The sequence below is a fragment of the Leucoraja erinacea genome, chromosome 28 (genome assembly GCF_028641065.1).
Source record: "Leucoraja erinacea ecotype New England chromosome 28, Leri_hhj_1, whole genome shotgun sequence".
Classification (NCBI taxonomy): Eukaryota; Metazoa; Chordata; class Chondrichthyes; order Rajiformes; family Rajidae; genus Leucoraja; species Leucoraja erinaceus.
In genome coordinates, this window is record NC_073404.1 from 2262673 (window position 1) to 2275560 (window position 12888).

General features: G+C 42.2%; 1 protein-coding gene across 3 annotated transcripts in view; it reads left to right on the forward strand.

The window, feature by feature from the left end:
- The first annotated feature begins 488 nt into the window (after positions 1 to 488).
- Positions 489 to 12888, forward strand: part of LOC129710507 (integrin alpha-E-like) — a 103241-nt gene continuing 90841 nt past the window's right edge. For 2 of the 3 annotated variants that reach the window (XM_055657503.1, XM_055657504.1), the window contains exon 1: positions 10239 to 11668. In XM_055657503.1, coding sequence (XP_055513478.1) covers positions 11475 to 11668 — 194 coding nt within the window. In that variant the 5' untranslated portion in view covers positions 10239 to 11474. Of the gene's footprint in view, positions 1650 to 10238; positions 11669 to 12888 lie in introns of those variants that run through there. The other variant, XM_055657505.1, reaches the window with a different exon arrangement.

Consider the following 12888-nt stretch of genomic DNA (forward strand, 5'->3'; position numbering starts at 1 on the left):
TCCGTTGCCGGACAAGCAGGTCCAGGAACAGCTTCTTCTCGGCGGCTGTCACTCTACTCAACAACGTACCTCGGTGACTGCCAATCACCCCCCCCCCCCCCCCCCCGGACAATCCTCCCACAGGAAAAACACTATGTCTGTACATATGCTAATGTAAATATTTATTCAAATCATATGCTATGTCGCTCTTCCAGGGAGATGCTAAATGCATTTTGTTGTCTCTGTACTGTACATTGACAATGACAATTAAAGTTGAATCTGAATCTGAATCTGAATCCAAGACATGGATTGAATTGAGGAACTGGGATATTACAGACATAACAAGATTCCTGAATGATAGAAGGGCAGATGTGACAGCTCAGTATCTAATTTTAAAAGCCTCCCTTGTCCTTTTCCATGTTCTTGTTCAACTTCCTACCCAAACCACCCCATGTAACACCTGCCCCGAAACCCCGTCCCTCAATTCTATCCAAGGACCTTGACAGTCCTTTCAGGTGAGGCAGAGGTTCACTTGCAGCTCCTCCAACCCCATCTACTGTATCCGCTGTTCTATGTATGGACTCCTGGATATCTGCGAGACCAAGTGCAGACTGGGCGATCGTTTCTCTGAACCCCTCCGCTCAGTCCACCTTGGCCCATGCGATCTACTGGTTGCCAAACAATTTAACTCCCACACTGGCCTTTCTGTCTTGGGCCCCCTCCATTGGAGGAAGAGCACCTCATATTTCCTTTGGGCTGTTTACAACGCAGCAGTATGAATATTGATTTATCTAACTTCATGTAACCCTTGCATCCCCTCTTGCGCCGTCACTTCCCCACTCTAGTCGTCATACTAGTTTCACTGTTGTCCTATTGAGTTTCACTGATTTTATAACTCGTTATCAACTCTGCACATCTGGCAATGTACCATTGTGAGCTCCTCCTTTCAATGGTCATTGGTGCTTTTAGCATATCTTTCGTTCTCCCCTCACTCCCAGTTCCGTTGAGATACTCCAGCATTTTGTGTCTATCTTTGGCGTAAACTAGCATCTGCATTCCCTCCCACACACTTTACTGTTCTATGTTCTAGCATGATAAAAGAAAGGAAGTTAGTTGTTGCAAATGCTCTCATTTTTGAAAAGTTGGGTTTGACTTTCAAGCATCGTTTTTTTTTTCTGTCGTTAGATTCATTTGCTGGATTCTTTCACCTTTTAAAAAAAAATTACAATGAAATGTCATAGTTTTCTGACATTTATTTTGATTAACAATATAGGTAAATTTTAAACAATGGTGAGGTTTTAGAGAGAACATGTTTCATAAATTGATTTTATTGTAGTTCTCAATGCTGCAAACGTTGGCTAATGTTAGTTAACGTGAAACTGCATCTGCGCAGGATGTTTGAGGAACAAAGGATCACCACATCCTTCAAGCACCACCTCTTGAAACGTGTGGTTTTGATATAGCTCAGTCGACATTGCAAAAACTGAATAAAACCCTCGTGCGTAGAACATGTGTTCATTTGCAGCCTCTCCTACCCATGCTTCCAGACTTGAAAATGACGCAGTCTCATTTGTGATGCTATTCGGAATTACTATCCTTTGTCATTACCGCAGAATTTATTGATCCTGAAATGAAGAGAATGATAGGAACGCTATTCTTCTTGCTCTTTGGTGGGTATTTTTTAAATACATTTTGTGAACTTGATAAAACCCGACAGTTGGAAATCTGAAATAGAAATGCTGGAATCCTCGGCAAGGCAGGCAGCATCTGTGAAACGAGAAACAGTTAACAGCCAAATGGTCTTCAAGCGGAAACATTGTTTTCCTGCACACACACCTGCTTGACTTTCTGATTGTCATAGTATTTTTTGTTAAAACTCTATATTTAAATTTCTTTGCATGGCTGAAAAAAACTTGGCAAACCGTATTTATCCATGGATGTATTTTAGGATTTACTGTGTTGTATTAATCGTGAATGATTGACTGATATTGTGGCAAGGCAATTGTGTGCACGTTTGCAACAAATGTAACATTGGATTTTTAAATGAAGATATTAACGTAAGATTGTGATTTAAAATATTGCCTACCAAATATCTAAGACTTTCTGCAAATAAATAATGCTATGGTTGTAAAACGGTGTAATGCTATAAAATTGTTGCCATCAAGGTTATATGTTGAGTGGAATTTTACAGAATTGCCGGCAAAACTAACGCAAGTCATCCATTCCTGTAGAAATGATAAAATGCAGGTGGAAATGTGTGGTAGAATTTTAGTTAGCCCTTTTAGCTATCCAGTCGGTGCCCCCTATGCATTCATCAAATGACTCTAAAACTAATGGAATTCGTTTTCAGAAGAGGAATTAATTCACTTCTATTTTAAAGCTGGTAGAGCTGCTGCTTCACAGCGCCAGAGGCTCGGGTTTGATCTTGGGTGCTGTCCGCGTGAAATTTGCATGCTTTCCCTGTGACCATGTGGGTTTCCTCCATGTGCTCCAGTTTCCTCCCACACTCCCAAGGACCTGCTGGTTTGTGGATTAATTGGCCCAGTTAAAAAAAATGCTCCTAATGTGTTGCAAGTGGGTGAGAAAGTGGGGTAACACAGAGCTGATGTGAGTGGATCGGTGGTCGGTGTGGACTTAGTATTCTTACGCTTCATCTCTAAACTAAACTAAGTGTTACTTTGTTTTTCCGGAACATGTTAGCTGTTATTATTATGATTATTATTCACCAACTAAAACATAGTATCCAACTTTCCTGTCTTTTTCTCACACGTTTTGAACTTCAGCCCGCAAATCTCATGTTTAGCAAGAGAGCTCCGCTGGCTTCAGGTTCTCCATATCTATGGGAACTTTCTTTATTAATTCTTTCCTCTTCCTCTAGAAAGTAAATTCTCTAGACTCGGGGAGGACAATGTGCAGAGGTATGGAATGGGATCCAAAGATTAGGATGTATGGATAATTACAAAAAGCAAGCAGAGCCTCTCGGTAAAATGTTTTCTTTCTTTTCCAGAGTGATAATTTTACAATAGCAATAGCAATAGCAATACAATAGCAATAGACTAAACCAATAGAACAAATAGAGGTAAAAGTTTAATTTAGAGATACAGAACAGAAACAGGCTCTTCGGCCCACAGAGTCTGAGCCGACCAGCGATCCCCGCACACTAACACCATCCTATACACACACTCAGGACAATTTACAATTATACCAAATTATACCAACTTACAATTAGCTAAACCAAGTCACGAGGAGAACATACAAACTCCGTACGAAAAGCACCCATAGTCAGGATTGAACCCGGATCTCTGGCACTGTAAGACAGCAACTCTACTGGTGTGCCACCCTGCCACTATTGTAGTAGGCCATTTGTGCTGAAGATGATGAGTTGAGGCCACCAGATGTGATGCCTTTATTCAACAACAGGTTATTATTCCAGGCTGATGAGCGAAACATCAGCAGCAGGGAATTGGAAAAGTAGGGATTATACAAAGATCTTCAGTATGGCTACGATCTTTAGTGTGGCTATGTTGGGGGATATCCTGGCAGGAAATTTAGTCCTAATGGAGGTGAGGGCATGCATTCGATTTAATTTTTTGAAGAGGTAATAAAGTGCACAGATGACCCCAGTATTATGGGGGCTATTTTTCATTTCTGGAAAATTATCCAGATCATGATTTTCCGTAATGTGAAGCTACATTGCCTGCGAATAGAAGATAAAAAACAATAAATGACACGATGCTTGTGAGAACAAATGTTTATTCTTTCAGTAGATATATGTACCATTTCTATGGTTTCATAGGTCATAGGTTAATTGGCCTCTGCAAATTTCCCCTGTTGTGCAGGGAGTGGATGAGAAAGTGGGATAATATAGAACGGGTGATCGCTGGGAACAGGTTGGGCGTTTCCACGCTTCCAACTTTATGCATCGTATAACCTTTAAGTATATACCCTTATACAACGATCTGTCTGAAGAAGGGTCTCGACCTGAAATGTCACCCATTCCTTCTCTCCAGAGATGCTGCCTGTCCCGCTGAGTTACTCCAGCATTTTGCGCCTATCTTCGGTTTTTACAAACGTTGGTTAGGCCACAGCTTGAGTATTGTATACTGTTTACCTTGTCACACTTGAGGAAGTGTGTAATTGGATTGGAGAGGATGCAGAGGATATTCAGCAGGAATGGAGATGGAACAGTTACATTATGAAGAGAGAATAGACAGACTGGGTTTATTTTAGTTTGCGTGGAGGGGACCCGATTGAGATATGCAGAATTATTCATTGTTCTTTATCTCTCCACATCATTGTCTATCTCTCATTTCCCTTTTCCCTAACTAGTCTGAAGAAGGGCCTCGACCCGAAACGTCACCCATTCCTTCTCTCCAGAGATGCTGCCTGTCGTACTGTTACTCCAGCTTTTTGACGTCTACGGTTTAAACCAGCATCTGTAGTTCCTTCCTACACACTGATCTCACTATCCTCCATATCCTTCCCCTTGGTGAATACAGATGCAAAGTACTAGTTTAATATCGCGCCTACATCTTCTGACTCCAAGTATATATTCCTACCTTTATCCTGTGCACGGCTGCCCAGCCAGCAGCTGTCTGTCTTTTCATCTTTTTATTTTTTATTTTAGTTAGTTAAGTGTTTTGTTTGGAGGTCTGGACTTTTTTATGTGGGGGATGGGAAGGGGGAAACTACCTTTCAGGGTCCCTACCTGGTCGGAGAGGCAGCTTTTCTCCGGGCTGCAGCTTTGACCCGTCCTCGCGGCCTACCAGCGGGCCTGGAGCGGCGTTTCCTGTCGGGGACCGCCCAGAACCACGGCTTCGGAGGCTGCACAGCGCTATCGCGGAGCGGGCGATGCCTTGCCCGGGTCGCCGCGCTGGAGCTCCGGTGAGGTGAAGATCGCTGAGGAAAACATCACGGAGCTGCGGGACTGTGGAGCGACCAGCTGCGGGCGGCAGTGCTGACTTTACACCGGGAGCCTGGGATCTCTAGATGAGATCGCCAGTTGTGGAGCTCCAACCGGCGTGGCCTTGTTGGCTTTGGAAGCCGTGGCCTCCAGTACGGAAGTGGCCACTCCAGGGTTCCCAAGCCGCTGAGAGGACTCTCCCGACGCCGGAGCAACATCACCCTGCGAGAACGGCCTGGAACATCGGGCCTCCGTAGAGGCAACTGTGGAGGCCTCAATGGGCCCGACTATGGGTGAACTGGGGTTGGGGACTGGACTTTGTGCCTTCCCTCATAATGGGAACCATTGTGGGGGGATGTTCTTTATGTTTAAAACTCTTATTAATGTTATGTCTGTATTCCTTCTTTATGTGCTGCAAAATGGCAAGAAGCATTTCACTTCACTACACCTAGGTGTATGTGAATGTGACCAATAAAATACCTTTGAAGTAGTCCTAACCAGTTACTCCTTTCTTTTTAATTTATCTTTTGGGAATCTCATCTGACTTGCCAACCACATGTCCTGACCTTTATTGGCTCTTCTAATTCCCTGCATGTTCTTTCCTACTTTCTTTAAATTCCTCCAATGCCTGTAATTTCATCTTCTTAAATGTTATAATTGCAACAGAGTAAGTTTCATTCTGTTAACGTCATCTGCCTACTTATTCGCAAATGGTGATGTAGTTAGTCACGAAATGTGGCAACAAAACCCGCTTCCCTCCTATCACAGATGAACCCGTTTTACCCTGTATATCTTTCATCAGATAAGACCGTACACAAACAGATTGAGCATAGAGCTGAGTCTGCAGGTTTTCAATGCATTCGAACATCACGAAAAGTGCAGCATATTTACAGTGCCCTCCATAATGTTTGGGCCAAAGACCCATTATTTATTTATTTGCCTCTGCACTCCACAATTTGAGATTTGTAATAGAAAAAAGTCACATGTGGTTAAAGTGCACATTGTCAGATTTTAATGGACCATTTTTACACATTTTGGTTTCAACCATGTAGAAATTACAGTAGTGTTTATACATAGTCTCCCCATAGGGCACCATAATGTTTGGGACACAGCAATGTAATGTAAATGAAAGTAGTCATGTTTAGTATTTTGTTGCATATCCTTTGCATGCAATGACTGCTTGAAGTCTGTGATTCATGGACATCACCAGTTGCTGAGTGTCTTCTCTGATGATGCCTCTGCCTGTAAAAGGCCTATATTGCAGCCATCTTTGGCTTATGCTTGTTTTGGGGGCAAGTACCCTTCAGTTTTCACTTCAGCATATAAAAGGCATGCTCATTTGGGTTCAGATCAGGTGACTGACTTGGTCACTCAAGAATTGACCATGTTTGAAAAACTCCTTTGTTGCTTTAGCAGTACGTTTGGGATCATTGTCTTGCTGCAGAATGAACTGCTGGCCAATCAGTTTTGAGGCATTTGATTGAACTTGAGCAGATAGGATGTGTCCATACACTTCAGAATTAATTATGCTACTACCATTTGCAGTTGTATCATCAATGATACAACTGCTGATACAACTAACCTCCATACTTTGCTCTTGCCATCACTGTGATACAAGTTAATCTTCGTCTCCTCTGTCCACAAGGCCTTTTTCCAGAACTGTGGTTGCTCTTTTAAGTACTTCTTGGCAAACTGTAACCTGGCCATCCTATTTTTGCAGCTAACCAGTGGTTTGCATCTTGCAGTGTAGCCTCTGTTTTTCTGTTCATTAAGTCTTCTGCAGACAGTGGTCATTGACAAATCCACACCTGACTCCTGAAGAGTGTTTCTGATCTGTTGGACAGGTGTTTGGGGATTTTTCTTTATTATGGAGGGAATTCTTCTGTCATCAGCTGTGGGGGTCTTCCTTTGTCTGGCAGTCCCTTTGCGATTAGTAAGCTCACCAGTGCTTTTTTTTCTTCTTAATGATGTTCCAAACAGTTGATTTTGGTAAGTCTGTTTGGCTGATGTCTCTAACAGTTTTATTCTTGTTTCTCAGTCTCATAATGGTTTCTTTGACTTTCATTGGCACAACTTTTGTCCTCATGTTGATAAACAGCAATAAACGTTTCCAAAGGTGATGGAAAGACTGGAGAAAAGGCTGAGTGCTGAGGGCTCTCTTATACCTGCATTAAGGAGGCAATTAAACACACCTGAGCAATTACAAACACTTATGAAGCCATGTGTCCCAAACATTATGGTGCCCTGAAATGGGGGGACTGTGTAAACACTGCTGTAATTTCTACATGGTGAAACCAAAATGTATATAAATACCTTTTAATAAAATCCAACAGTGTGCACTTTAACCACATGTGAGTTTATATTACAAATCTCAAATTGTGGAGTACAGAGGCAAATAAATAAATGATGGGTCTTTGTCCCAAACATTATGGAGGGCACTGTATCACCGACCACTTGTCAGGCTTTGTCCTGCCCCCCTCTATTCCACCTTTCTGCCCCGTTCTCCGCACCCTACCACGATCAATCTGAAGAAGGTCCCTGTCCCGAAACGTATCTTATCCATGTTCTCCAGAGATGCTGAGCCGTTGAGATACTCCAGCATTTTAGATATTTTTTAAATACACCAGCATGTGCAGTTCCTTGTGTTTGCACAATTATCTTACTCAATGTAAATAACGGTTTTAGTGATCCTGCATTAAAAAATTTTATTTTCTGTAAATCGTGTGGCTTTCTGAATGTAAATTATGACTAATAGAACCAGCAGGACTGCGTTATTTGAAATAGCATAAAGGGGGAGAGATGACAGATTTATTTTATTTACGAAGCTGAGAAAAGTCTCAGCAGATAATTACATTGCAGTGTGGCTGCATAAGTTTTATTCTGGAAAGGAAAAACGTATCAAGGAGAGGTTCAATAAGGTAATGGATAAGAAGGAATCGCAGATGCTGGTTTAAACCGAAGATAGACTCAAAATGCTGGTGTAACTCAGCGGAACAGGCAGCCTTCTCTCTGGAGAGAAGAAATGGGTGAGGTTTTGGGTCGAGAGCCTTCTTCAGACTAGTAAGTAAGTTTTATTTATATAGCACGTTTTAAGTCAACTCGCATTGACACCAAAGTGCTTTACATAAATTAAATAATAAGTTCCATTACAAACCATAGAAAAAGGTTAAAAAAAAAAAAGAATAAAATGGACACAACACATTATAGAGTTCAACACAAACGTCCCCCCACAGCAGAATCAAAACTTTCCACTGTGGGGAAAGGCACCAGAAAGTTAAGTCCTCTTCCTCTGTGAAACACGCGAGGTCGGGGCAAAGGGAAACAAGAGATATTGACAGTGATGTAGAGAGATTTAAGCAATTGAATGAAAGATAGTCAAAAAAGTAATGATAATAAAGGAAACAAGCCATTGTTAACTGTTTGCTAGCTGAGAATGGGAACCTGATGCATCTCGGGTGGGGGAAGGGATGGAGAAAGAGGAAGTACTTGAAGTTGGAGAAATCAATATTTATACCACTGGGTTGTAAGTTGCCCAAGCTAAATATGAGTTGCTGTTCTGATGTAGGGGTAGGTGGCCACTATTTGCATACCTTGGGTATGCAAGCAAAGCATTTCACATGTGACAATAAAGTATTTCATTCCATTCCACGTGGTAAAGAAGGCAAAGAGATTATAGACTTCATTAGCCGGAACATAGAATATAAGAGCAGGGACATTATTGTATAGCTATATAAAAACATTGGTGAAGCCACATCCGTAATACTGTGTGCAATTTTGGTCCCCTCAACGTAGATACATAGAAAATAGGTGCATTCGGCCCTTCAAGCTAGCACCACTATTCAATATGATCATGGTTGATCATCCAAAATCAGTACCCCGTTCCTGTTTTCTCCCCATATCCCTTGATTCTGTTAGACGTAAGAGCAATCTCTAACTCTTGAATACAGCATAGAACATAGAAAGGACATGATTGCATTGAAGCGTGTTATTTTGGAAATTCACCATAAAGTCGCTTGGGGTTTCAGTTATGAGGATGAAGTGGACTGGCTCAGTTTGTTTACCTCACAGTAGAAGCAACTGAAGAACACTTGTTAGAAGTGTACAAACCTATTGGGGACATTGATATCGTAGAGAGTAGGACATTTTCTTCCCATAGCAGACATGTCTATAAAGAGAGAACACATGTTCAGGGTAAGGAGTGAGAGAGTTAGAGGGGACATAGGGAAGAATTGTTTTCACCCAGTGGATGGTTGGGTTGAGATGCATTGTCTGAGAGGGTTATGGAGGCAGATACTCTCACAACATTTAAAATGTTGAGATAAGCAGTTGAATTTGTAAGGCATGGAGAGCTACTGACCAAGTGCTGGTAAATGGGATTAGTGCAGATGGTAATAGACTGGGTGTGTTGAAATGTCTGTTTCTGTGCTCTATGTCAATGATATTTGTACTGTTACGTATAGCATTGGTCTCCTTTGAGATAGGTTGTAACTGCATCGAAAGCTGTTCAGAGAAGATTCACTCAACTAATGTGCAGGAAGGAACTGCAGATGCGGGTTTACACTGAAGGGAAACATAAAATGCTGGAGTAACTCAGCGGGTCAGGCAGCATCTGGAGAAAAGGAATAGGCGACTTTTCGTGTTGAGACCATTCTTCAGACTCGCCTTTTGGATCGAGAACCTTCTTCAGACTTTAAAGGTACACAAAAATGCTGGAGAAACTCAGCGGGTGCAGCAGCATCTATGGAGCGAAGGAGATGGGCAACGTTTCGGCCCGAAACGTTTCCCATCTCCTTCGCTCCATAGATGCTGCTGCACCCGCTGAGTTTCTCCAGCATTTTTGTGTACTTTCGATTTTCCAGCATCTGCAGTTCCTTCTTAAACTCTCTTCAGACTTCAATTTGAAGAAGTGTCTCGTCCTGAAATGTCACCAATTCCTTTTTCCCAGAGATGCTGCCTGACCCGCTGAGTTACTCCAGCATTTTGTGTCTATCTTAAGTGATAGGTGGTTACAGCTGAGGGGGGGTGGGGGGTGATTGGCAGATGGGTGGAGTAAGTGACAAAGGCTAGAGGTAAATAGAAGATAAGAGGTCAGATAAGGAGAGCAGTGGGGGAGTGAAATGTAAAGTTGGAGGGTGTGAGCTGGGTGGAAGGTGTCAGGGGGAAGGAGAATGGGGGGGGGGGGGGGGGGGGGGGGTGTAAGAGGGAAATATGGGCCAGTAGTGCCATATACAGCACAACCTACAACCTGGACAATAATCTGGCTGTGGTTCCCATGATATTTGTTCCAGTCCTGTTTGTACATCTCACCGAACATTTCTAGCACAGTTCCAGCTTTGGCATCTACCTGACCACATGGGAAATTCCCCACAACAAACCTAATGGGCTAAGTGCCGTACAATCTGCTCAATCAACAGATGACTAATGGAAAGTTTCCCGTCAGTGCTACTTGCCTACCAGTGATATGGAAATATATTACTGTTCCTTCATTGTTGCTGAGTCCAAATGAGGAGTACTGTTACAAAGAGCATGGAATTATAGCAAGAAAATATCTCACAAGCATTTCACAAGGGTAGTGGGTGATGGGAAGATTTGCTAGTCGTGCCCACAATTCAAACAAAAGGTAACAAAAGAAAATACCGATTGCACTAGTTAATAGTTATTACCTCCTAGATGGATCTATTCAGGTTACTCTCCACTTCCCTGATACACCTTAATGCACACGACCACAGTTCAATAACCTGCGACGTTTATCTTTATGATCCTGACACTTATTCAGGATGTGGTGACTTGATCCCTCGCAGGTCTTACATATTACATCTATGGCCTTCAAAGTGCGAGACAGGTTTAAGTACATCCTGCCTGAAGTTAACACAACAACTGCAAGTGATGACACTTTCTCCTCTGCACAGGATCCTCTATCTAAAAAAAACTTTACATGAAGTTGCAGCTATTATTTGCACTCTATGCAACGGGTAGATTATGCACCTGATACATTCACTTAGATTTGCAAATTTCCAGCATGTGCAAAGACCTGATTTTAGTGTGGAAACAGGCTCATCGGCCCACAGAGTCCGCGCCAAGCAGTGTTCCCCGCACATTAACATTACCCTACACACACTAAGGACAATTTTACACATATACATTTATACCAATTAACCTACAAACTGAACGTATTTGGAGTGTGGGAGCGAAGTGAAGTTCTTGGAGATAACCCACGCAGGTCACGGGAAGAACGTACAAACTCCGTACTGGCAAGCGCCCATAGTCAGGATTGAACCCGGGTCTCTGGTGCTGTAAGGCAGCAACTCTACTGTGATTCATTATTGCAGAGTTTTTAATGTGTGAATCACTTGATTCAGTAGTCGGGGCTCTGTTTATTGCTTATGGTTTAGCTACACTTTGATTTGGTTAATTTTAACCAATGGTATCAATCCTTCTATAGTGATGAAATACTTTACAGAATTATTTACATTTTACATTATTGTTTACACTATATGTTGTTCCATTGAGGTCCTGGTACTCTCTACTCTCTTAAGTGAAAGCAGACAGGTTATTTCAGAGAATGAAATGATAGAATGATAATGATATTGTTATGCATCCTTTTATATTGATGACATATTTTACAGAATTACTTCCATTTTGCATTTTGCTTTCTCTTCTATTTGCAGCCCCGAAGGCATTGTATACCTTCAACATTGATACCAAAATAAGGGTGGTGTTTCAAAATCATGACAATGTACTGTTTGGACAGAAAGTTGTTCAATACAATCATGATGAAAACAGTGGGTAAGATGATTTATTTAGATTCTATTTTTTTTGAGCTGTTCATTTTGAAAATGTGGTACCCATTGCTATAGTGTGTCATTTAATTATTTAGTATTCTAGATATACACTTATTCTGTATTTTGCAGTAGTTTAGTTTAGAAATACAGCGCGAAAACAGGCCCTTCGGCCCACCGCACCGACCAGCTATCCCAGCACATTAGCACTATCCTAAACACACTGGGGACATGTTTTACCTTTACAACAAGTCTATTAACCTACAAACCTGTACATCTTAGGAGTGTGGGAGGAAACCGAAGATCTTGGAGAAAACCAACGCAAGTCACAGGGAGAACGTACAAACTCTGTATTGAGGATCAAACCCGGGCCTCTGGCACTATAAGGCAGTAGCTCTACTGCTTTGCCACCACGCCACCCTAACATATATAACATATGTCATGCATATATGATATATGTTATACATATATAACAAATAACATATTTAGTCGTTTTTGGTTTGCCTAAATATATGTTATTCTCTGTTGATGCCCTGGTACTCTGTAGTCTATTTCTCAGGTGAAAGCAGACTGCTAATTTCAGAGAATGAAATCATAGAATGATAATGATGCTGAAAGAGGTTATGGAGTTAGTACGTTCTCCCCGTGAACCACGTGGGTTTTCCCCGGGTGCTCTGCTTTCCTCCTACATTCCATATTTTCTATGTTTCTATGATCGAACTGGGTCTCTGGCACAGTAAGGCAGCAACTCTACGGCCATATTTGGAGTATTTTGTGCAGTTCGAAACATAGAAATTAGGTGCATGAGTAGGCCATTCGGCCCTTCGAGCCTGAAAGAGAGGGAAGGGGGTGGGGTAGAGAGGGAAGGGGGGTGAGGGAGAGAGGGAGAGGGGTGAGGAGAGGGAGAGGGGTGAGGAGAGGGAAACATAGAAATTAAGTGCAGTAGTAGGCCATTCGGCCGTTCGAGCCTGCACCACAATTCAATATGATCATGGCTGATCATCCAACTCAGTATCCCGTACCTGCCTTCTCTCCATACCCCCTGATCCGTTAGCCACAAGGGCCATATCTAACTAGCCACAAGGGCCACATCTAACTCCCTCTTAAATATAGCCAATGAACTGGCCTCAACTACTCTTCTGTGGCAGAGAATTCCAGAGATTCACCACTCTCTGTGTTTGGAGAAAAAATAGTTCTTCAACTCATCTCAAATCCTTTTATAAAGGA